The sequence below is a fragment of the Sarcophilus harrisii genome, chromosome 1 (genome assembly GCF_902635505.1).
Source record: "Sarcophilus harrisii chromosome 1, mSarHar1.11, whole genome shotgun sequence".
NCBI classification, from domain to species: Eukaryota; Metazoa; Chordata; class Mammalia; order Dasyuromorphia; family Dasyuridae; genus Sarcophilus; species Sarcophilus harrisii.
The window spans coordinates 242230201-242255592 of record NC_045426.1 but is presented as its reverse complement, the minus strand read 5'-3'; the positions used below and the strand labels follow the sequence as shown (position 1 = coordinate 242255592).

General features: G+C 32.6%; 1 protein-coding gene across 2 annotated transcripts in view; it reads right to left on the bottom strand.

Moving 5' to 3' along the window:
• Positions 1-1728: 1728 nt before the first annotated feature.
• Positions 1729-25392, bottom strand: part of SRFBP1 (serum response factor binding protein 1) — a 95987-nt gene continuing 72323 nt past the window's right edge. For both annotated transcript variants that reach the window (XM_003761263.3, XM_012542610.3), the window contains 5 exons: positions 18387-18458; positions 8532-8613; positions 7118-7820; positions 4582-4619; positions 1729-2382 (listed from right to left, as the gene is read on the bottom strand). In XM_003761263.3, the coding sequence (XP_003761311.1) occupies positions 2195-2382; positions 4582-4619; positions 7118-7820; positions 8532-8613; positions 18387-18458 (1083 nt within the window). In that variant the 3' untranslated portion in view covers positions 1729-2194. The remainder of the gene's footprint in view (positions 2383-4581; positions 4620-7117; positions 7821-8531; positions 8614-18386; positions 18459-25392) is intronic.

Genomic DNA, 25392 nt, shown 5'->3' with positions numbered 1-25392 from the left:
AAGGAATGTTTTTAAAGAACACAAACTCAAGTCATTAAAAATACAAATAAAAAAGTATTGAAGAGTAGCCTTTCCAACACAAAACACAAAAGATACTTCCAATTCACGGAACTAATGACAGTTACTACATTATTGCTCTTTATTTGTTAAAATTGGAAAAAACAATTATTTGGGGGAGGAGTATTAATGGGTTTGTAAAAATAACAAACAGCTCTTCTCTATGCACAGAATTTTGGCTATCTTTGCTGAAAAACAACAAAACAAAACTTTATTTTGTAATGAATATACAGAAAGATGGCTTTTTCTCAAAACAAGTTTTGTTAGAAGAGAAACACATGTTCCAAAATCAAAGAGGATTACCATGTACGGTTATGGGGTACTTAGGCATTGCACAATACTTTGATAATATGGTCCTAAACGTGCTCTGAATTTTTCAGAACTTTTACAACTACCTTCATATAGACCCACTAAAAGGGACAGGTTCATTGTTTCATTCTGTGTGCTGGAAAAATCAAAATCTGTCCTATGTCTACAAATTCATTGCTAGACATTTCTAATTGTGAATGATACTTGTAGAGGCAAGTAATGACTGTAAATAATTGTCTCCCAGATTTGTGTATTCATGATATTAAATTCAGGCACATTAACTAAAAAAAAGGGAATAGTAATGCTACAGACCAAAACAAATGGCTGTGGTAATTTTAGGCTTAAGTGAATAGAATTCTTTGTTAAACAATACCATACTTTAGAGAACAGTAGATGTCCCCAAATCCCACGCATTCCAAACTCCAAATAAATAGTTCCTTTTAGTCCAAATATTTAAAACTTGTCCATTTAAATAGTGACCTTTTAGAGAGAGGAAGGGAAAAGAGAGGTGAAAGAGAGAACATTTGGGAATAGTGACAAAAGGAAAGAAGGAAGAGTATAACAGGTTTTTTAAAGCTAGGAAATTCTTAGCATTTTTTTTTTCTCTTCCATCAATGGCCTTTTTAACCTTATGCTTTGGCATCTCAATGTAACAAATCTTCAAATGTAGCTTATTAGAACTTCCATTTTCTGGAACATTTCTATAGACCCTATGTTCTTAGTTGTTTAAGTCCATAATGGAAGGTAGAAATAACTTTTCAGAGCTTATGAATTTCCTGCTAACCAGATGGCTTTTCCTGCCATTAGTGCAGTGTAAACTCTTCGTACATATGGAATTGATCATGCTTATTATTTAGTTGACCAAAAACCTTTAATTTCTCCCAGCTGAGAGAAGAAAAAAAATGTCTTAAGACTTTTAGGGGGGGTTGGAGGGGTTTCCTATTAAATAATGAAACTTATAGCATATTCAGTAGTAGTACCTTTCTTCATGAATATATCTCAGTAGTTTGTTCTTAGTCAACTTGAAAATGAAAGCAATTATCCAGTTTTGATCTGTTCTGAAATTTACCTCCAATAATATATTGTTTCTCAGGGATTATTATTTTTTTTTCCTAAGAAGATATGGTCTAATAGTTATTTGCAATGAATTTCTGAATTTAAAAAAAAAAAAAGTATCTGGTAATCCTGAACACCACAAGAGTTCAACCCTGACCACCATAGAAAACCAAAGAAAATAAAAATATGGATAACATTTTTAACTTTCTCAAAATATAGCATATTAATATTACTTATACGAATAAGGCAACTTTGATATTTAATTTTTGATAGCAGGAATAACTTTTGAAAATTGTTTTATGGCTTTTCTTTTAAGAAATGAGTTTATTTTCCAAAGTCTTATATTGTTTTTCAATATATCCCCATATTTGCTTTTAAGAGACAGCTGAACAGGTGAACACTGTTCATAATAAATAAAACCAGCATAATCTGAGATCAAAAGTACAATGCAAAAATATCTTTAAATACGAAACAGCAAAATGTTATGTGATGAAAACTTTTCAAGAACATGATATCTAATTTACTTACAGGCATTATTATAGTAATTATTATTTTAAAATGTAATTTAATTAGTAGATGTACACCATATACACACAAATTCAATTTATAAAACTACTGGAATTAAAACAAAATAGAAAAAAAAACAAACAAAATCTCTTGCTTTCTAAAAATTATCAAAAGAAAAAGAGACAAAAATAAAAAGTGAAAAATAGATCAAACAAATAGGGAAAGCTTCTTAACTAATGTAAAAATTCACCAAAAGGAATCATTACTAGTCATCATCAAATGTAATTTTTTTCCCTTGAAATACTGTAATTTTAGACATCTGTTCTTTTCGTTTCCGGCTTGCTTCCCAAGAAGGATGAAGGGGCTGCTGCAATTGCTGCTTCTTATTTTCAGGCCTGATAAAAATACTCCTGTCAAGGTGATTCTTGATCTGAGGTTCATTTTGTTGAAAAGCTAGGTAAGGGAAGAGAGAGGAAGAGTCAAAAAAAAAAAAAAAAAAAGAAGAAGAAGAAAGAAAGAAAGAAAGAGAAAGGAAGGAAGGAAAGGAAGGAAAGGAAGAAGTCAAGTAAATTCAACACATTGACTAATGATAATCCAAAGGAAGGCACATGTGTATGGAGGCATGCAACATAGTGCATACATATGTAACACAAATGTATACACACACTTCATACATGCATGGCTTTATATATACTACTTGAATATGGTAAGTATACCTGTAAGTAATACACAAATATGTATATATGCATACTACACACACACACACACACATACTCTCTGCTTTCAAAGTGGCTGCAATTTAGTAAGGAAAGAAGACATATACAGAAATAATTAGAACAGTTCTGACCTCCCTGCCTCCTCCTTTTCAGAGCCAGAGCCAGATATTCAGGGAAAAATGTGTATAATGGTCACTTCAACACTTCCTTTTCTCTCACATCTCAATCCTTTGCATTCTGTCTTCCCACAGTATCATTCAACTAAAATTTTCCTATCCAAAGTTAACAATGAACTCTTAAATTTATGAGCTTGTTAATGAACTTATTAAAGCCTAAGGCTGTTTCTCATTCCGTACGTATCCTTCTTGACTCTCTGCCATATCTGACACTGGGATGGCACTAACTTTCTCAGTTTTCTTGATTCTGCTCTTTCTTGGTTTTCCTACATTTGATGCCTCCTTTCATATAAACTTAATCATGTTTAGCTCTCTAACTGTACACATACCCCAAGGCTTTTAGGTTGCTTCCTCTCCTACTTCTACATCAGAATGTGCTGGAGCCAATTAGAAACTAGCAAATGTTAAAATTCGGAACTTAATCTATTGGTTTGATTGACTAGAAAGTGAGGAAGAAACATTAGTAATAAAAAATTTAAATTTAAAAATGTGGGTTTTTTTTTTGAGAGTCAGTTATCAAACATTTACTAGCACATAATAATACTCCAATCCTCTTTGTGACTTCACTGGTTACTATGGATTCAATTACCATTCTAGCAAATCAATACATCCAATCTTAGTCTCTCTCTTGTGGCCTGATTTTCTATTAACAGCTATCTTGTCTACATTTGTAATTAGATGTGCTAAAGGCATCTTAAAACGCCACAAAACAAAACCCATTATCATTACTCACAAACCATCCTTCTTTTGATGTTCCCATTTCTTATGAGACACTATCAGCCTTTCAGTCACCAGTTGTATTATCCCCAAATCATCCCTGATTCTTTTCTCTCTTACATCCCATATCTAATCACATTTGCTAACTCTTTTCCATTCTACTTCCACAATATTTCTGCTGTCATTTTTTTACCTCCTCAGATGGATAGGATTCTAGTTAAGATCCTCATCACCCCTATCTGTATTATTACAATGGTTTCCTAACTGAACTCCCTGTTCAAATCTTTCATCTTTCCAACCACCATCAATTTCAAAGTAATTTTTCTAAAGTAGTGTAGTTAAGGCTAAGAAAATATTAAAGAGAGATGGAGAAAAAGATTGCTTATATGGAAAGGTCAGGATAGGAGGTACACCTCAACTATGAAGGAAAAGGATTTCAATAGAGGATGGAAAAATTCCTTTTGGAATAGAAAATGACCTTTGAACATGGACTAATTAGGACTAATTAAGCAAATTAAAGAGAGCATGGAATGGCTTATCTGTCAGATTTATGGGCAGGGGGAAGAATTTAGAATAAAGAAAATTGAACATTACAAAAAGTAAAACAGACAATTATGATCATATAAAATTGAAACGGTTTTGCAAAAATAATGCCAATGCAATCAAAATTAAAAGAAAAGCAGAAAACTGGGGAAAGAATTTCACAACAAATATTTCTGATTAAAGCCTAATTTCTTGAGAATGGGTCAAATTTATTTAAAAAAAAAAAAAAGTAATTTTCCAATAGTCAAAGTATATAAAAAGGAAGTTTTCAGACAGAAATCAAAGCTATCTACAGTGATGAAAAAAAAGGCTCTAAATCACTATTGATTAGAGAAACACAAATCAAAACAACTCAAACCAGCTCAAACTTGTCAGATTGACTAATATGACAAAAAAGGAAAATGATAACGTGAAACAAACAAAAAAAAATCTCACTTTGACTTTAGAGCCCCTGAGACTTTTTTTGTCATTTTCCTTTGAGGCAGACAATGTATACATACCTGGAATTCTATTTTTAGGAAGCTGTTCTCTGGCATTTCTAAAAGGAAAAAAAAAAACATATAGTGTCATTTTTAAAAGAAAAATGAGATAAAATTTTTTAAAGATATGAGTAATAAAAATGATCATAAAATATTGAATGTAAGGCTATGTTCTGTCTTTAAAAACTCTTCAAAGTTAAACATGGAGAGTGCCAAGGAATTTTAAGACTTTCAGTGATGTGTGTTCAACAAAAAGACTTTGATTGTTATGGAAAGATTTGGGGGAAAAAAAGTCAGCTTTTTTTTTTCCTTTCTAGTATTAAATTATATTTTGTTTTTCATATGTTCTTAAAAAAATGAAACAGCTTTCCCATATCTTAAAGCATTTAGTATTGGAGTAGGCATATAGAGCCTGGGAGTCAGGTAGGACAAGTATCATTACCCTTGTTTTTGCATATATAGGTAATGAATCTATGAGGTTAAGGGATTTGCCTGTGATCACACAAACTGTGTATGTGTCAGAGCCAGGAGACAAATCTAAGTCTCCACTCCTAGATCAACAATTTTTGCATGGTACAGCACAATTGGCAACGTGAAATTCATTTTCCCATACAGACATGCATAGCATTTAGATTTATAGCATTCAAAACATATACTACCACTATACTACAGCTGTAATACTGATACATGATAATTGAAATACTTGTATTTAGTTCTATATTAATAATAGGTTTTAGCTGAAATACTATGTCTATCATTGTTTCCCATAAGAAAATACCAATAAATAAGAAAAGCAACAATACTGCAAATGTATAGCATTTCATCTACAATATAGGTTATTTTTTTTTTTGTATGTGTGTGTGTGCTCTATACTTAAAAAAAAAGTAAAATTATAGTTCATAGTAGTTTTATTTATTTTTTTAAAAGGGGAACATATGTTTTGAGTTCCAATTTGTAATAACATGCCAGCACTGTATCTCCCTTTACAGTCAGACAGTATCTTGGCAAAAAGCAAGGTCCCCTGCCATAGGGAGGTTGTTCATATGTAAAAGACATTCCTAAGTTAGTGTTCATATTTTGGGGAATTTGAGAGAATATAGGAGGGAGAGAGCATGATTGGTCACAACTAATACCAACAAATGATTCTAAGTCATATGCTATTTTCAGTTAAGAAAATAATTTTGAAGTTATGTCTTTGGAATTCTGTCTTCCTACTTGTTCCAAAAGTGAGACAGTTTTATGAGATAAATTGAAGGCAAAAATATTTTACATAATAAATGGATTATAGATTTGAAGCTGAAAGAAATGTTAGAAGACCAGCAAATATAACCTTGACATATTAGAAATGAAAAAATTAAAATATGAGAGGCTATTTGAGTTGTCCAACAAAGTTACATAGCTAATAGGTATCAGAACTGAGTTTGAAGCTGAGTTTTCCTGGTCCAAGGGTATAGTGAATACCCTACTCCTTCTCCCTTCCATTAGAAAAATCAAGAGATAATCACATGCAGTGGGTCATACCACACACTTCCATTTTAGTGGGATCTTTCCCATTCAGAGAACACTCAAACTTTGACTTAAGAGAAACAAAACCTTGAACTAAGAGAAACAAAACTCCTAAGGAAAACAGCTCCAACAAAGTTCATATGCAGAGAAGAATGGCATTACCCCATGACTCTTGAGAGGGCTATGTGACTGGATGGAAAAGTCAATGATGTAATAAATGTTATTTGGTTTTCCCAGAGGTCTTTTAATGTGGTAAGGGCAAACCTTACTCACTAACTCAATAATTTCTCATCTTTGAATTACTTTTAAAAGAGCTATATTTTCACTCATGTATAAGATCTGTTGTCTGTCATCATACAGTAGAAGCTTTTCCAGAAGCAGTTGCCAGAGCATGTGCTTTGATGACCTAAAGAACCCAAGGTTACCTTCATTCCATGAGGCATTAAAAAAACAAAACAAAACACATGACTCTAGGCAAAGTATCACCAAAACATGATAAGATCACTTTCTATGATAAATATGGTTCCATGCAGGGTAATGTCAATGCCACAAATGAAGCAAAGATACAGACTTTTCCATCAGGTCCTTTCTCATAACATACTTGCATTAACTGATGGTCATATGAAGACCAAGATTTACAAAAAATATTTAAGTTCTGCTCATGATATGCTCTTGGCAAAGTAAACATTTAACACATTTTACAAAAGTTTTTATTATAAGGAGAATTTGAAAGTTTGGGTATTTAAAGGGCTAGAGTTGAGTAATCTGAAAAATGCATTCATATGATTTTGAATAAAAGAGACACTAGTGAATACATATCTGCATACATTATTGTAATATAAACAGTTCATTAAAAACGACAGGCAAATATCAGAGAAAAATTCTACAAAGGGGATGTACTAGTATACATTTGTTACAAGGTACCTAAAACAAAAACTTCCATGACTTTTCACATCCATACAACTTACTAATATTATTTATTTGTGCAGCTGTGTCTAAATAAAACAAGGAGAATTTTGATTGTTATTTCATTATAGAAAAATGACTTTACCTTCTTATTCTTCTGTTTTCAGATAAAGAAGAAAAAAATGTTGATTCTAGCCTCATGGCTTTTGAGGTTGGCTTAATTTTCTCCATACTCTCCAATCTCTCAAGTTTTTCTTTTTCAGGTGACACTTTTTTGGAAGGTTTTTGTTCCTTAACTGAAGAATAGCAGCTATTTTCCTTCTTTCTGGTCCTCTTAACTTTTCCAATGAAGAAATCATCATCACTCTCACTATCTTCAGACAGTGAAGACTGTTTGTAAAACCTTTCTTCTGTGCTATCATCAAAATATTCCCCCTCTCCTTCACTCTGTTCTTCCTCATCACTCTCATCATTAGTGATGATGGTAGAAATTTTTGCTCTATTTATCTTGTTGGTGATAGCAAGATTTTTTTCTTCTGTTTTTTGAGTTTGAAAAGCAATCATAGAAGGCTCTTGAGAAGGTTTTAATGGCACCTTTGAAGGAATTGCTGTTTTTTGTTTGTCTTCCATCTTATTCATTTTTTTTTCAAGTGTCTTTGGCTTCTTTGACAATGTCTTATCATTTTCTTCCTTTTTTACTGTATTTTCTTGGTGTTTGAATTTATTCACACTGTCAGAAGAGTTTAGCTTTACCTCTGTCTCTTCATTGTAATTTTCTTCTGAAGAATCCTTCAATGATTCAACTTCAGTAACAGTCTGTCTTGCATCTTTAAATGCTTGGACAGCAGCTACAGAAAAATAGGACAAATAATTTGAAATACATATATTATAAAACTTTAAAGGTCAAGTACTTTTTACATTATTTGCAAACACAAGTGCTTTTTCCATTACTTAGGACAGGGCATTATACTAAGACATATAACATAGGACAGAAATTAGAAGATTCTTGAATTTTGAGAACCTTTTTATACACAGAATACTGATCCTAAGGAAATCTTTAAATTTTACAGGAAAAAAAGTCTATGATTCTGTTTAAATAGAAATGAATGGTTCAAACTTGATTCAGAGCTTAAATCAAAAAGAAAGAGCATTTAAATATTTAAAATTGAATAACATAGAAAAAATATCAATTCCTCAACTATTAAAGTCAGTGTGAGATATCATATTTTTCAATTTTTTTAATTTTGAAAACCACATTTTACAAACTCAACATATGACATACATATAAAATGATGAAATTATGATAATCAAAAGCAATAGTACATTATTCACACTCATATTAAACAAAAAAAAAGCTGCTCAATGAACATAACTATCAATTACTATTCTATTAGTAAAATTAGCTATTACAGTCATTTGGAAAAATTTAATTTGAAATAAATCATAAAATTCATGTCTGATTTAGAATAAATCATAAAATTTATTAAAGGGAAAATATTTCCAAATAGAACATGATTATACATGCATGCATATGAACTGTGAAATAATGTAATTCATACCTTTTAGTGCATCTATTTTTTTCTTCAGTAATGGATGTGTAGCTAGTCTAGCAATTGCTCTTTCAGTTGCCGTAGAATCTGGCTGTATAGTTTTAAAAAGTGCACTGTTAACCATATGATGATGATTGTATGATGATCAAAATAAACTAATAAAACCAAAATAAAATCTACTAAAGTTCTATAATAGTGAGCTTAAAGCTCATTAAACACATTACGCAAACTTGGTCTATGTTCTCCCCATTAGTCAAGCCATCTTTCACGTGTGCCAACATCTTAACTGGGAATGAGATGGAATTTTGCCAGATAAAAACCACTTTAGGCATTACATTTTCCCAAAATAATCCAGATGAAATCTTCCCCAATTCTGGGGTTATCATTCACGTAAAATGGTCATGATCAGAATACTAACCTAAGAGAAGAATATTCATTCTTTCATTTATTCAAACATTTACTTATTTATAGCAATGGACAAATATGAAATAGGCAAAAGTAGAACATTTCCTCCAATCTCAATCCTTTTTTTTTCTTCTCCAGTAAGAATAATGAAAAATGGAATAAAAGATATTAAGAATCATAGTTTTAAGGCTATTAATTTAACTGCTCCTTTAATAAGAGGACAATTTCTGTTCAACCAATGAACTGATCTATTTATTGAGAAACGAAATCATATTCATTGATAGTTCAATTAGAAATTAGTTCAAAAGAAATCCATATAATCCAAGATAAATATTAAATATAGGCCTTAAAAATAATCTAAAATAAACAATTGTCAGATGTCTATTACACTTAATTGGACTGTACCTGGAAACAACGGAAATACAAATTAAGTATAAAGACATGAAGCCTGGTTTATAATAGGACACAAGAAGATAAGACCAAGTGATATTCAATAATGAGAAGGTGAGCATGATACTCACTGTAAATGCAAGAATAATTCAAAGAAGAATTGGTTTTATAACATTTGGAGAAGACATCCTGGAGACAGATTATGACTTGAAAGGGAGGAAGGAGACTTTGGATTTGATGCTGCAGAAGATAATCTTTTGTGTTTCTGATCAAATGACTATTTGTATTCCTAGAACTAGACACAGTACCTTATATATAGGTACTGAAAAATGCTTGTCTCATTGGACTAAGCTATTAGTAAAGTCGTGAACTAATTCAATCGTTTTTCAAAATAATCTCTAATGATGAGGAAAAATCAGTAACTGTTCATATCCTGTACTAGGAATATATCTGAAGAATGACAAAGACACATTTATAGTACCACTTCCCCCCTTCCCCCCCCGCACCCCCCGAGGCAACTGGGGTTAAGTGACTTGCCCAGGGTCACACAGCTAGAAAGTGTTAAGTGTCAGACCAGATTTGAACTCAGATCATCTTGACTTCAGGGCTGGTGCTCTATCCATTGAGCCACCTAGCTGCTCTTATAATACCACTTAGCAAAACTTTGTATCAGCGAGAATGTTCATTGTTTAAGTAATATAAACAAAAAGGTTGAATGTAATGGAATACTATTATAGCTTAAGAAGTGACTAGTTCAAGGGATTCAGAGAAATACAAGATACAGATGAAGAAAACAAAAAAGGAGAGGAATGAACACAGACACAGACACACACACTCAAATAGTCTTTCACCCACCCCAAAATAATAAAGCTGAAATAACACAAATGCAACTAAAATCAAATAAACAAAAATGAGTAAAATTAAATGGATAGTAAGATGTTTTCCTCTTGGTATGTGAACGTTCTACAGCAGAATATTATGTGTAACATCAGATGCAATTGTTCAGTCCTTTGGGTTTTCTTTGTGGTTTTAAAAATAAAAAGCATCAGTAACATTTTTTTTTTTTAAAGTAAGAAAGGGAAGAAGTGATAAAAACAATAGAGTTAGGAAGGGGATACAGTTTGTATTTGAAAACAATAGAAATAAAATATCAGAGGTGATAATGGGAAATTTTGGTGAAAGTAACTTCTAGAAATTTGTCAACATATACTGAAGGTGAGAGGTCAAGGATAGAAATTTAGATAACTCACAACACATACATAAGATTCAGTATGAAGATAAGGCATTGGAGTGGAAAGAAATGGTAAGTGCCTGCTCTGCTGTAAAGGACAGCAGATATTGGGGAACTCTGAGAAAAGTATACTTGAAGCAAACATACTTACAGCAGGGTGTTAAGTCAGTGTGATTAATGAGATGAGGGTTCTCTAGTTTGCATATACTTAGTACTTAATATGGTGATATAATGGTTCTCTAGTTCACACATACTTAGTGTGCTGTAGTGATGCAATTGTACTAAGGTATATATACAAGGGCTGAGAGGACTGGAAATGAGACATTCCATCTTTGACCAACCTCCTGGTGGCTCTCCTGCCTCCTGCACTCCTCCACTAAGGTCAAGGCTGGTCCCGAGGTCCTCCAAAAAGCTAGCCCGAACATTACACTCTGCTACTTCCTATTTGTGGACAAGTACATTTAATCTACCTGAACACTTTAGTTTTTTGGTTTGCAAAATAAAGACTTAAATACATGAGCAGTAAAGCCTTCTTTACTATTTCTTCCATCATTTATTGAAAATAATCTGTTTTTTTTTTTAAAGCATGAATTCAGGTATCAAACATTAATATCTTGATATGCAAAGAATAGAAAACAATTACTATGTACAATTTTTAAAAGTGTACCTTAAATTTAACACAATGAATAGGCACCATGCTTGCTGCTTTCTGAAATTCTTTCTGCTCACTTCTAGGTATTTTTTAAATGTTTTATTGACATTTTGTGTGTGTGTGTATGTGTTTCACTATCACTAAACACAATTTCTTATTATGCTCCTCCTACCCATGGAGAACTCTTGAAATAAATAAGTAGGGTTAAGTAAAAACTAAGGAAAGCATTAGCCATGTATGAAGATGTATATCTGGTCTTCTCTGATGAAATAAAGCATGGTTTGAAGCAATATTAGTCTTCTGAAGCATTATTAGACACTGTAATGATAAGAAATTTTAAATTTAAATTCCTTATAGTCACATTATTCTCCTAAATAGACTTGTAATCTACATTAGTTTATGTTTCTTTGAATCTTTCCAAATACTTATTTCTTACAATGCAATGATACTGCATTTATTTGTGTACCAAAATTTGTTCAATCATTTCCCAACTGATGAACACATAGTTTCTAGTTCTTTGTTTACAACAAAAACTGCCTTTATCTGGTGGGTCCTTTTCCTTTTTATTTGACCTCTTTGAGGCATACACCTAATACTAGTATATTACTGGGTCAAAAGGCATATATGCATGGTATAGAGACTTTCAAGTTATAAACAGAACTAGATTTACCTCTTACATAACCACCGAATTGATTTAACTTTCCTCTGGGCCAATATTTTACTTCATCTTGGAGTACACGCAATATGACTGAGATGGGAGAAGAGGTTGATGGATGTACTTGGAAAGTGAAGCAGCAGTTCTGGAGATGTAACTTCTCAAAAGAAAGTGGAATAGTGGGAGGACCCCTAGGTTATGAGGACTAACAGTACTATCCAATTTTTAATGGCAGGTATTTACTGACCATTTCCAATAATAAACCTTACTGGGTTTGTAGCCTGACTGCCTACATGCACCTCCCTATAAATAGACTGGGTCCTCTTACATAGGATTAATACGGCCCAAGTTTTTACTAGGGTTGGAAGGCCATCTGGGTATCCAATTTTATGATGATTTAAAGAGAAGTAAAAGGAGTATAGATACATCTCTCACTGATATGGGAGATGCAAATGATGGGGCTCATCTGGCCACCTGAAAGGATAATTCAGACATATGGACAAGGCACTTGGGCCCAGAATGGAAGGAAAATAGAACTCCTTTATATATTCTGAACAGGTTAATAAGGTTACAAGCTGTAGTTGAGATTATCACTAACCAAACTTGAACCTACTAATAGGGTAGTAATAGTAGGTCTACTAGTAGACCAGGCTATTCAAATTAGGGAAGCCATATTGTAACACAGACTAGTGCTAGATTATCTCCTAGCAGAAAAAGGTGAGGTCTGTGGGAAATTAAATCTGTTAATTTGCTGTATAAAAATTGATGATAATGGGAAAGCAGTAAAGGAAATCACCAAAGATATTAGGAAAATTCTCATGTCCCTGTACAGCTTGGCCCTCCCTGCTTTAATGTGCTGGTGGTCCTGATGTGGTGGGAGTTGGCAGAAGCAAGTCCTTTGGTTTTTGTTTATCATCCTAGCTGTCACTGTTGTCCTACCCATTTGTTTGTATAATACAACTAATCACTAGAGTAGTTAAAAATTATTTAATTAAAATGGTCTCAGTAAAGACCTCTGCTGACATAAGGATGCTAGTCCCATAGATATTGAAGAAAGAAATGAACTGGAAAGTATGGGGATAGCATAGAACCCTTCACAGAAGAAAAGTATCAGGACTGGTATGAAAAATCTTCAGATGAATATTAATAAGAGGGATTGACTGAAATAAATGATTATTTTTCAAAAAGACTATGAGATGGAGTGGATCAGACTCTAGGCCTAAGTCACATGATCCCTACTCTAAGAAGGTTTTTTTAAACCCTAGGGCTGAACCTCAGGAAGTCATATGACCCACAGGAAGCAGACAGCATCTCTGACCATTGATCAATAGCTGCTTCCTTTCCAGTTCATTCAATGAATTTAAAAATTAACAGGAAGGGGGGAAGTATACTTCCATCTTGGTGTTATAGGGGTGCCCTTCTGCTCTCAACAAAAGCCCCCTGGATTCTGAATTGCTCAGATAGTATGTTCTGCAAGAACTGAATTAAAATTTTCTGTTGTATCTAGTGATGCCTCTAAGTAGTCAAATTGGGTAGGAGGAGTTTAATATAACTCTATCCCACACAGCCTTTTACCTCAAGGTCTTTAACTGGCTCATTCCCAACTAGTGTTGGCCAATATTACCCCCCCAGCCCCCCCAAAAAAAATCCCAAACCAAACAAAAGCCTCAACAATTAGGATCTGAACTAGGATCTAGGATCCTAGTGTGTGTGGCACTCCTCCTGGTGTGACATGAGACTGTCTGTTCAGTCAATATTACACTTCCAAAGATCAGATTTTCTTTGGATTTTTTCCCCCCATCACTGTTAGGCATACTTTTAAAACTTAATTTATTTTTTTTCTTAAGTTACTTCCTATGGGTTAAAAAAAATTCTATTGTAAACTTCAAAAAATACAGTTGCTTCTTTGAAAACATTTGGTTTCTTTTAATGAAAAAAAAAATAATGGAAATTTGAGTAACCTCCCATATCAAATAATACAAGTTAAGAGCCCCCAGGTATAGAAAATTAAGCAATGAAAAAAAGCAAAAAGAATTTGTCACAAGTCTTACAGAAAAAATAAAGACCAAATCACTATTCTACTGAAGCACACCATCTCCACTCCATAGGTCTCCTCCAGCCCCAGATCACCCCAGAAATTGCAATGCCTGGGGCAATTTCAGGAAATAACTTTAGGAATTAACTATTTGGTAGTTTCCCAAGGTGGCAAAAACCACATTTCTTCCAGGCATTTCTCTTCTCCCATAAACAAATGTTAAGCAAATTTAGGAATCTGACTATAAACTGATAATATGCTGGAGGAAACTGTATTATCAACACAATTTGGGGCCAATCAATCATTCAACTGCTTGAAAGAAGGAGCAGTAGTTATATAATATTGAGTATGAAAAACAAGAATAAAAGAGAACAGAAATGTTAAATTGTATACAACTACTTAAAGCACAGGAAGAAATGGATTACCAAGATAAGGAGTGAAAGAAAGGTGGAAAAGAAGAGTAAGTAATAACCAAGTAAATAACATTTTCATCAGTTTTTCGGGGGATCTATTTACCTCTGACTCTTTCGCAACAAGTCTCTTGGGGACAGCCCTGGGACTGTAGAGAATTAGATGCTAAGAGCACTATGGAGTTTGGAAAAATGAAATTGTAAAAGGTACAGAATATACTCTTTTACAATAGTGTTCCTGAAGTGGTGTTTGAACTGGTTATCTTGAAGAGAAAATAGAAAATTAAGAATTGGAGAAGGAGCACACATAGTAGATGGTACTTCCCAAGAGGATGGAATAAAAAAACCAAGTTATTAGCAAATACATCATAAAAAATGATCAACAAAGATGCAAAAATCTGACCAAAGAAGAAGATAAATCAACAATGCAAGAAGAAAACCATGTCAACAGGGATGATTTTCAAAGGAAGATGAGTCAAAAATCCCATGAGAAAGGTGATAATATTCTAAAAGATACCCAGAAATGGCAGTACTTTCAAATGGTTCAGATCAAAGAATTAAGTCAAAATAAAAGGAGAGATTAGAACTCTTAAGGAAGAAATAAAGAAATCTAACCAGGAACCAAATAATTTAAAACAAATGACAAAGACACCTTCCATAAAAGCAGATTCTCTGAAAAGGGTAATCTTTGCATCTGAATGAGAAAAATACAAAGGCAGAAGGAACATTAATTGAATAAAACCAAAAGTTTGGAAGAACACTTGAGAGTTCTACAAAAATAAAGTGAATTTGTTGATAGGATAAAGAATGAATGAATGAACACGCATTTATTAAGTACTTTTAAACACTATGCTAAGCACTAAGAATACAAACAGAAAAGCAAAGTTGTTTTGTTATGCCACAGTTTTCTTTTATTATCCTGACTCAGTTTTCCTAAATTGTCCTGCCTTGGTTTCCCTGAATTGTGACCTAATTGTTCTGGTCAATCCTGCAACCACCCCTCCCTCTTAATCATCAGAATATTTGATAAGGATTAAAGATCTTATATTTTAGAACATCAGAATGCCTCTCCCCATCCCAATCTATCAGAATATCAGGTAATGTTTTATCAAGATGCCTCTCCCCATCTCCGGGGTGCCTCCCCTCATTATGTCATCCCCAGCTCCCCCTATCCTGTTAGAGTCCTGTTCCCACTCTCAGCACCTTGCCTCTGCCCCTGCCTCGGTCTATCCCCTATGTTTGAGCCACGTGTATATATGTCATTGAGAACTCACATTGTTTACTGGATTCTTGGAGATGATAGTCCAGGGGTCCTCTAACTATGGCCTGTGGGCCATATTTATATACTTTTATTAATCAGTTCTTTCTCTGGAGACAGATACCTTCTTCCTTCAAATGTAGTGAAAGTTGTTCTTAGAACAATATTGCTGTAAGTGTGTACAATGTTTTCTTGGTTCTACTCATTTTACTCTTCATTATTTTATGCAAGTCTTTCTATGATTTTCTAAAATCAATCAACTCATCATTTCTTATAGAACAATAGTATTTCATTATAACCATATGCCACAATTTGTTTAGCTATTCCCCAATTGATGGATATCTCTAGAATTTCCAATTCTTTGTCACCACCAAGACAGTTGCTTTAAATATTTTAGAACATACAGCTTTTCCCCCTAATCATCTTTGGAAACAGACCATGTTGGGATATTGCTGGGTTAAAGAATACAGGCAGTTTAATAACTCTTTGGGCATAATTCCAGAATGCTCTTCAAAATGGCTGAATTAATTTACAAATGCACCGATAGTGAATTAGTGTCTCAGTTTCTCCACATCCCCTCCAAAGTCCAGCATATGGGAACATGGTGGTATTTTTACTGATAAAAGGGAAATTAGAAAAAAGAGAGTGGGGCAAGAAGGAAGATGGACACTGGGTCCGGGATATAATAGACTGTGAGACTGAAGGTCAGGACGGAGGTTAGAACTCAACAAAAAGATCTTAGACTTGCCACACAGAGACAATTACTACAAAGTTGGAGCCGAAGAGATAAGCAAATGAAAACAATATAAAAAGGAGATGAAAAAAGGGACTAAAACTAAACCTTGGTCTAATTCAAGATCTGGATTTATGAAAATCCAGGAGATTACAAAAGAACAATCAAACAAGTAGGAAGAGAATGGGGTCATAATAACCTACAAAGAAGAGAAGATCAACAGTGTTGTAGAAAAGGCAAAAAGGAAAAGGATTAAGATTACTAACATTTCTGCTAATTATAGTCTCAGACTATAAACAACCTGAGGTAGATAAGAGAATAAGTGACTTTCCAGTTACAGATTCAATAGGTGATAAGATCCAATGTTTATATCCAGGTTTTCTATCCACTAAATCATATAGACTTTTTCATTTGCTTTATTCAAAGAAAATTCCTTCAAGTCTTTTCTCAGTGCCTATTACTCTTAATTTACTCACAATTCCAATAAATTTGGTCATCTGATTTTCCTGGCCACAAGCAGAAGAGAAGCAACTAATTATGAGAGTGATGAGATTGCTATAGACAGAGGAACACTGATAAAAATGAGAAATGACAAGTTAATTTTCAAGCAAAGAAGGAATAAAACTAAAAGGCATAAAACAGAATTCAAAAAGTATTGAGTCTGGCGGTTTACTCTGTAAGGAAGCAAATACCTTATAGATTCAATATCCCCCTGGAAGCATTAGTTTTCTACAGCAAAGCACAAAGTATAATGCCTATACATAATCTTTACAGGGCTTTGTGTATGTGTGTGTGTGTGCGTGTATGTATGTGTGTTTTATAAAAAATTATATACAAAATAGTTAAAATAAAATGTAAAAATGATGATGAACAGAAAAGCTTTGGTATAGTTATCTGAAAAACTGAGTTATATAGAAAACTCACTTTCTAGATCAGCATGAAGAAGGTATAATAATAATAAACAGAGCTCTGGTCATCCTATTTTGTACACTTATGAGACCTTTGTTTCAGAAAAGCCCATTAATTTTGGAAGACCTCAAAACCTTCATTATTCCATGACTAATAGTAGCCTAATATCTTGTTGTGGTGGAAATATAAAAACAATTCAAGTTTCTTAGAAGTACCTACTCCAGGGGAAAAAAAAATTCTAGATTACTTTTAAGACTCAGAATTGAAGTTGTACTACTATAACTAATTTACTTCCACAGCTGATTTCCATATTTACCACTATTTAACCAAATATTAAATTCAGTAAGAAAATAGAAATTATTGGTATGTCCAAAAAAAATTTCAATATTTGTATTATGGCTTGTTGAATAGCATTTTGGAGTTAGCTTCCTGGAATAATTGCTATAAAGAATGAAAGTAAATTATCAAAATGAGGAAACGGAGGCCCAGAGGTCAAAGTGATTTGCTCAAAGTCACATAACTACAGTCAGTGGAAGAACTGTTCTCCCATAGAGATACAAATGTCAAAAGCAGTTTAGTTACTTCATCAGGCTTTATATTCTGTGAAGGAATCATAAAACAGCATAAAACTTTTCCTAACTGAATGAACTTTTTTCCCCAAATATGCTTCAGTTTAAAAACTTCTGATATTTTAAAAATTCAGGTCTCCTATAGGGAATTTAACACTTTTTACACTTTTTTTTCTTTATGTGTAGAATGATATAAACAGGGAATATGGAAAAATAGGGGAAGAGAAGAGGAAGACTGGGAAGAAAGATATTTTCCTTCTCTAAATGCATGCAAGTATAATTTGGTTCAACTCTTTTTGATCAATCAAATGTGTGATCTATATAAGGAAATTTTTCATAAATGAACTCACATTTACTCACCATGTTCGTGTTATATAAAGTATAACTGGCTTTTAAGAATGTTAAAGCTATTCTGTAATTACAATCCAAATGCCACATTATCTTTAAAATCTGTTTTGCATTGAGTACTTAAATCTCAAAAGCATAAAAAAAATGACAAATGTACTAGATTCTTAATTACTTTTTTTTTTTAAAAGACAGTGAAATAAGATAGACAAATATGCAAATCACATTAAAAAAGAAAATGATGAAATGGAAGAATCTATAATACAAATTACCTTTTTGCAGATTTTTTCAAAGTTGATATCATCATCAAGAGCAGATTTAGTTACTTCATCAGGCTTTACATCCTGTGAAAGTATCATAAAAGAAACAGCTTACTTTTTCTAGCTGAATTAAGTTTTTTCTATAAATAGGTCTCAGTTTAAAAACTACTAATACTTTAAAAACAAGCAATTTTTTTTTTTGTTAAACCTCTAATTTTTTTTGTAGGAGCAGACAAACCAGTATATAAATTATAGGGGAATGGATTCATATCACAATGAGATTCTTCACATTGCTAAGGGAAACATCTCTAGGATTCTTTAAACTTAAGTTTTTCTAGTTTAGTTAAAATGATTGATTTAATTTATAATGTTCTAAGTCAAGGAACACTAACAAATTATCTACAGAATCAATGTTACAGATAACCCAAGAAAAATGGATATTTGGTGTGTAAGCTACTGATTAGGTAAAATGGCTTACAATATCTTGCAAAAGATATTATGAAGGAATAGGAGATATTTCAGTCATTAACCATGAAATATTAAAATAAAATAAAGTAAAAACTTAAGAAAAGGTCCCTAGTTCACCGATCACATATTCCATGGAGAATTTATGGCAGGACATAGACAAAATCATGTTATAAGAAGACATGGGTGGATTGGAATTTACACAGGGAAAAAGAATAACTACTATTAAATTAGCTCACTAAGATCCAAGGAAAATACCCAAGAAATAGATTTAATTAACATAATTTTGGGGGAATACTAGTCAACAATAAAAAGATAAACTGCTAAAGAAAAGTTGAATGGATATGATTATATGCAAATATCTGTAATGTTTGAAAAATGATCTACAAAAATTTTAACTGCATTAAGGAATATTACGAATATTTATTACCATGTACTTTTTTCATGCCTCAAATATAATATTTAAGAAAAAATTCATGAAATGATTGTATATCACATTTTTATTAAATACCCTAGAATCTTTTGGCTCAATTATATGGAAAGATCCTGTGTGCATCAAGATATCAATACTGAGCTCCAAAAAACTTCAAGAACTATAGATCAAAATATTGTAATGAAATTATATGCTCTGACAGTATATTCTATTTCATTTTTTTCTTGGTACTCACAGCAGTATTTGGTATCTAGATCTTTGATAAATACTTGTATATACCTGGAATGTATTCTCTTTCTTTAACTCCATTTCTTTACATACATGGATTGTTCCACAGACCTCTACAAAATGCTATTTTTACTTAATGTAAATTTGCCTGATGGAAATGGGGAAAGGAGAGAGAGAAGAGAACCAAGGACAGAGAAGCCAGGTAAGAGGAAGAACACACAACTCAGGATCAGCCACTTGGGGCTGGGGACAGACACATGGTACCTAGGAAATGACTGGCAGCATTTGGCGCCTGGTAGACCTCACACCAAATTCCTGTTCCAGTGACTTCTGCTTTTATACTTGGAGTGTTGTTTTCTGTGTACGTGTTTTTTAAGGCTTTTTTTTTTTTTTTTTTTTTTTTTGGTATGGGGAATGGGGGGAATGATAGGGGATAGGGGTAAGGAGGAAAGGGCAGACTGAGAAACACTAAGTAAAGGGGAAAGGGAAGAAGAGAGAATACAGTAATATAAAAGTTTTTTTTTTTTTTAATTTACTTTAGATGAGTATTTCTTTACATAAAGATGAATTTGTATGAAGTGAGAACTGTTGGTAGTTCGTCCCTTTCTTTTTTTGCTGAGGCAATTGGGGTTAAGTAACTTGCCCAGGGTCACACCGTAGGAAGTGTTAAAGGTTTGAGGCCATATTTGAACTCAGATCCTCCTAACTTCAGTGCTGGTGCTCTAACCACTGCACCACCTAGATGTCCCTCTTTCTTTAAGATGCAAGATAAAGCCCTTCCTAATCCAGCCAAATGCTAATGCCTTCCCTCTAAAACTTCCTTACATTTAACTATTGTGTATGTGTGTGTGAGAAAGACAGATACATACTCATAAATAAAAATAAACATATATGATTGTATCCCTAGCACAGTGACTAAAATATAAGAAGTACTTAATAAGTATCTGTTGATAAATATTTGTTTCCCAAGGTCACATATAGCATAACTGGAATTAAACAGATTCCATGTGTCCAATTCTGGTTTTTCTCATTACATCATGTTGTTTCTTTTATAGATGAGAAAGTTGAAGCTCAAAGGAGTAAAATGATTCATCCAAAGCCATACACATACACATATCCATGCTACCTTAATGGTTAATATCCAGCATATATGGATATCTATGTATGTATGTGCATATATGCAGATTTGCATGCCTAGTAGTTAGGTACAGAAGCCATACTCACAGGTTGGTATTCCTACTGTTAATCCATGCTGAGAATTCACTGATTTAAAAAATATTTTCTTCATATCCAGTCAATATATACTTTTTCTTTCTATATTGTATCAATATATAATACTATGATAGAACTTTTTTATTTTTTATTTTGTCTACTTTTAAAAGGTTAAAGGCAAAGGTCATCTTTACAAACTTTTTAATATGTACCTTCAGAAATTGAAATTTTAAAAATTAATAAAGATTTTTAAAGTTAAAATCAACTTTAGAGTTGGCAAAGTAGGTATCATCTGCTCCAATACTCTCATTTTATGAATGAAGAAATTGAAACCTGGAGAAATTAAGGTACTGATTAAAGCTCCACAGTTGGTAGCATGGCCAAGTCTAGAATTAGATGTCAACTCACAGTCCGTTGTTCTTTCCCTAATATACCATATTGTGAATGTCTATTAAAGTTATTAAAATGCTAAACTCTTTTTAAATTATTAAATCAGATTCAGAAAGAATGATTCTGACCCTCTTGGATGCAGAACTATAGGTAATATAATGCAGTCAAATGAGCAATGAAGTTGAAGTCAGAGAATTTAGATTTGAAATCAGGTTTTGCCACTTGGAACTGTCACAATATTCTTTAAGGTTTTTGTTTCCTCAAAAGCAAAACAAGAAGATTGGACTCAATGATTTGTATAAAACTTCTAATATTCCATAATTCTATGAAGAGAAATTCATCTAATTCCTTAAGAGTTTCTGTTTCAATCATTTCAAATGATCAAGTATCAAATAGTCTAAATGATGACTCAGTGTGTCAGGATCAAAATTCTTTATGATGGAAAGCTATAATATGTCATTTTTCAAGGAGAGCATTGAACACTTATTTAGAAGTTGTATACATATTGACAGTTCATATTTTAAGAGTATCCAAGTAAGATTATTCTTCTTATTCAGTTCATATAAAGTGGTTTTGTACTTTCCAAACTGTTATAATATGGATTAGATTTTTTTCTAAGTGGTCTAACTATAAGTTCCCAAGAATAATAAAGGGCCAAGAAAAGTCTGGTTGCTTGGAATTTTCTTGGCTTAAATGGCTGGAAAAGACATGAGAAAGATTTTCCTGCAATGAAGAATCTGAAGCAGCAGTAACTCATGAGATAGTTTCTATGATCCAAACCTTTGTGATATATTCTGTACCCGGGAATCTCATTACAGTTTCTCTTCAGTAAAAACAAAAATTCCATTCCCAAAAAACTGATCTACCAGATGGGACTTTAACAAAATTATTTTCTCGTAAAATTGCCAAAGGAATTTCCAAATAAAAGATATGATTTCTCCAACCAATTTTTAAAATAGTTTATAATTTTATATTTTAGTTTACATTTTTTAAGTTTAAGTTTGGGGTTCAAATTTAAATTTTGCATTTTATGAAAATAATGATATAAATGATAGTTTTAGTTAAAAAAAAAAAAAAGAAAAAACATCTACTGGATTTGAAACTCAGATAAGAGTTCTATCAGGAAAAGGCAAAGTAAACTTTGATACTTCAATCACATACATATGTGGTGCCACATCATTCTATGTCAAAAACCACAATGAAATTTACTTTTATGCTGTATCAATATGTGGGGAACAGTAACACAACCCCTAACTCAAAATGACTACTCAGAGATTTCTCAAAGTGAAGATCAGAAGCTTTATTAGAATCTCCAAAGAAGTGGGTAGTCCACTCACTGAGGTCTGAGAGAAAGGAGGTCATTGATTACAGAGTTAGAAGGGATTAAATAGTCATAGGAATCCATGACCTCGTCCCTTTATCCAGTTAATTTTCACTGCTTGCTAAAGTGGAAGTAACAAAGACTTGTTAATTCTAGTTAAGCTGATTTAGTTGATTTATTGCAAGTGTGTTTTCCTCAATTTATTGTGGTCAGCTTGTTACAATGTTTGCAAATGCTTGCTTGAGCTGATATGAGCACTCTATTGTAATGTTTGTACAAAGAACTTCATTTTTCCCAAACCCATCAGATCTTCATAAACTAAAATTTAGATTATAGGTTCAATCTATCTTAGTTAATGATATGAGAAACCACATAATCCCTCACAATAAGGAGATTTATTTAGAGGTAAGTAACTGATTAAGAGGTATTAAAGGTTTTTAAAATAACTAAGGAGACTTGGATTACCTCAGGTTTTCTCAATTAACAAAGAGAGATAGTTGGAAGGCTTCTGGAAAATCTCCAGGCTATTAAATAATTAGTCAGGTTCTTATCTAAGCAGTTGAGTAAAGGTAAGATATTTTCTGTTGGAAAAGTAAATCTTTGCTCTTCTTCCTATAGCCTTAATGATTAACAGATCCTTGGTGCTCAGTCTTGAATTACCCAAGGTTATTATTCTGAAAAGTCCTCAGTTTCCTATTTCACTCAAATATATCTTTAATATCTATTACTGTACTATTCTGATGGACCCAGAAAGAAGTGCAGAAATCATCCTAGGGAAACTAAGACTTCTTTATAACTTTTTAAACACAGCAACTCTGGATGCTTTTCTAATTAAGCCATAGATGGATTGTTCTCTCTGAAGTATTCCCACATTATTGACCTGTGAATTCTTTCCAGATGACTTCATCTTCATGACTTCCTGAACTTCATCAATCATATGAATTAAGGCCATAAAAATTTTGCTCTCCTACAATCCATTACAATCAAAGTTATTGGCATCTGGAGCGAAAATGTACACTAGCATGCTGCAATTCATAAAGTAGATACTTAAAAACTGTTTATGAGTAAATCACTGAAATGAAATGACACGAAGTGAGCCTTTCAACTCCCTAAATAAAGTTTTGATTACTTTATAGTTCAATATTAATAAATAGAAAACTGAATATTTCATTACTATATTGAATGAAATCAATGTTTCATATGATTAAGCTGACAGTAAAAGATTGACGATATTTTTTTCAAACTCAAGAGTTTTCTTACTAAAAATGATATTTAACCAGGTAGTTTTAGAACACTAATCTTTTGTACACAAGTTATACACTAAAAACACTTCTCATTTCAAAAATCACAAAGAAATTAAGCTTCTTAATCTCTAAGGAGGTATTTTATTGATAGATAAATTTCATTCATAATGTTCTTTTCCATGTCTTCAAAATTCCCAACAGTCTTACTATAATCTTAATAGCTAGGCTCTGCAGGGCAAATAGAATAATTTAAATGGGTTTAACCCTTACACAGACTTCATACTATTTCCTCATTCAAAATGGGATTAGGTTAGCAAGGAAGAAGTAGTAAATTCAGAAAGAATTCTTTAAAAAAAATATTTTATTTTAAATTTATGAATAACACAAGTATTTCCATAACATAGCATAACATAGATAATTATATATGAAAGTACAAATTATGTACAACTTTCTATTCCTTTTAAATATGTAATAAAGTTGTCATGTAAATTTATTTCCCCCTCCCTCCTCCATAGCTACTATTACACAAAGATAGGCATATATATGTAAAATTATTCTAAACATATTTCTATTTATCAGTTCTTTCTCTGGATGCAGGGAGAATCTTCATGTCCTTTATAGTTAATTTTGTATTTATAATAGTTAAAATGACTTATCTGCTCAAAGTTCTTAAAACAAAACTGCTGTTATAGTATACAATTGTTTAACAATTTCTCCCAGAAAAATGACCATTAAATTGTGATGGCCAATACTAAATTATCTGGATATGCAAAAATCAGCTATAATCTCTCATGAATTTTAATCCTGGATCACCAATTGAGGGTGAGGTATATTGTGCTTTTCAATCTGTTGGTTATTTTTTTAGTACATACACTCAACATTATCAAATCAAACTCATTAATCAAAAACCCTTCTCAAAAAACTGGTACCAAGTTTTCTCATTTTTGATTAGGATATTACCATTCCCTCAGTCACCCAGGCTTGTCACTTCCAAATAACCTCTAAATAATTCTAATCTATAACCCTGACTTCCCAAATTCCAAAAAGCTGCCAAGCCATGTTAGTATTAGCTAACATCTCTATGCTTGCTTTCCATTTGTAGTTAATACACTAGTTCAGTCTTTCTTTTCACCAGAACAATTAATAAATAGTCTCCAATCAACCAAACTTTCTTCACTCGGTCATCTTTTTTGTAGTTAACAAAATAAGTTCCTAAGACTCAACAAGTTTGACCACACCATTTTCTTGATCGATAAACCTTTGAAGCACATTAGTGCCTGTAGAAGAAAATATAATCTGGTCCCAACCTTTCTAAGCCTATTTTACATTATTCTCTTTTGTCCATTCTATCTTCCATTCAAAACAAACTGCTTTCTGTTCCTTAAAACCTGCTATTGAGGTTGGGAAGAGGACCCCAAAAGTTTGGGATCATAAACCAATGTTGCAAGGTGCTGCAAAAGAATTTTCAGATATGAACCCCTTTCTTAGTCAAGGGGCAAAGTTTATTGTAATTGTAATGCCATTATAAGCAGTCTAAGCTACAAAAGAAATTAGAAAAGTCCTAAGAGAAAGGAGACTCCTTTACCCAGCTTTCTATCATTGATAAGCTAATCTATGGCCCAAAGGAATGATAAGATTATCAGCCAGTAATGAATTGAGTAGTGGTCTATTTAGAATCAGACAGATTGTTGTTCTTACATTGGGAGTGTGGGAAGTCCCTGAGGC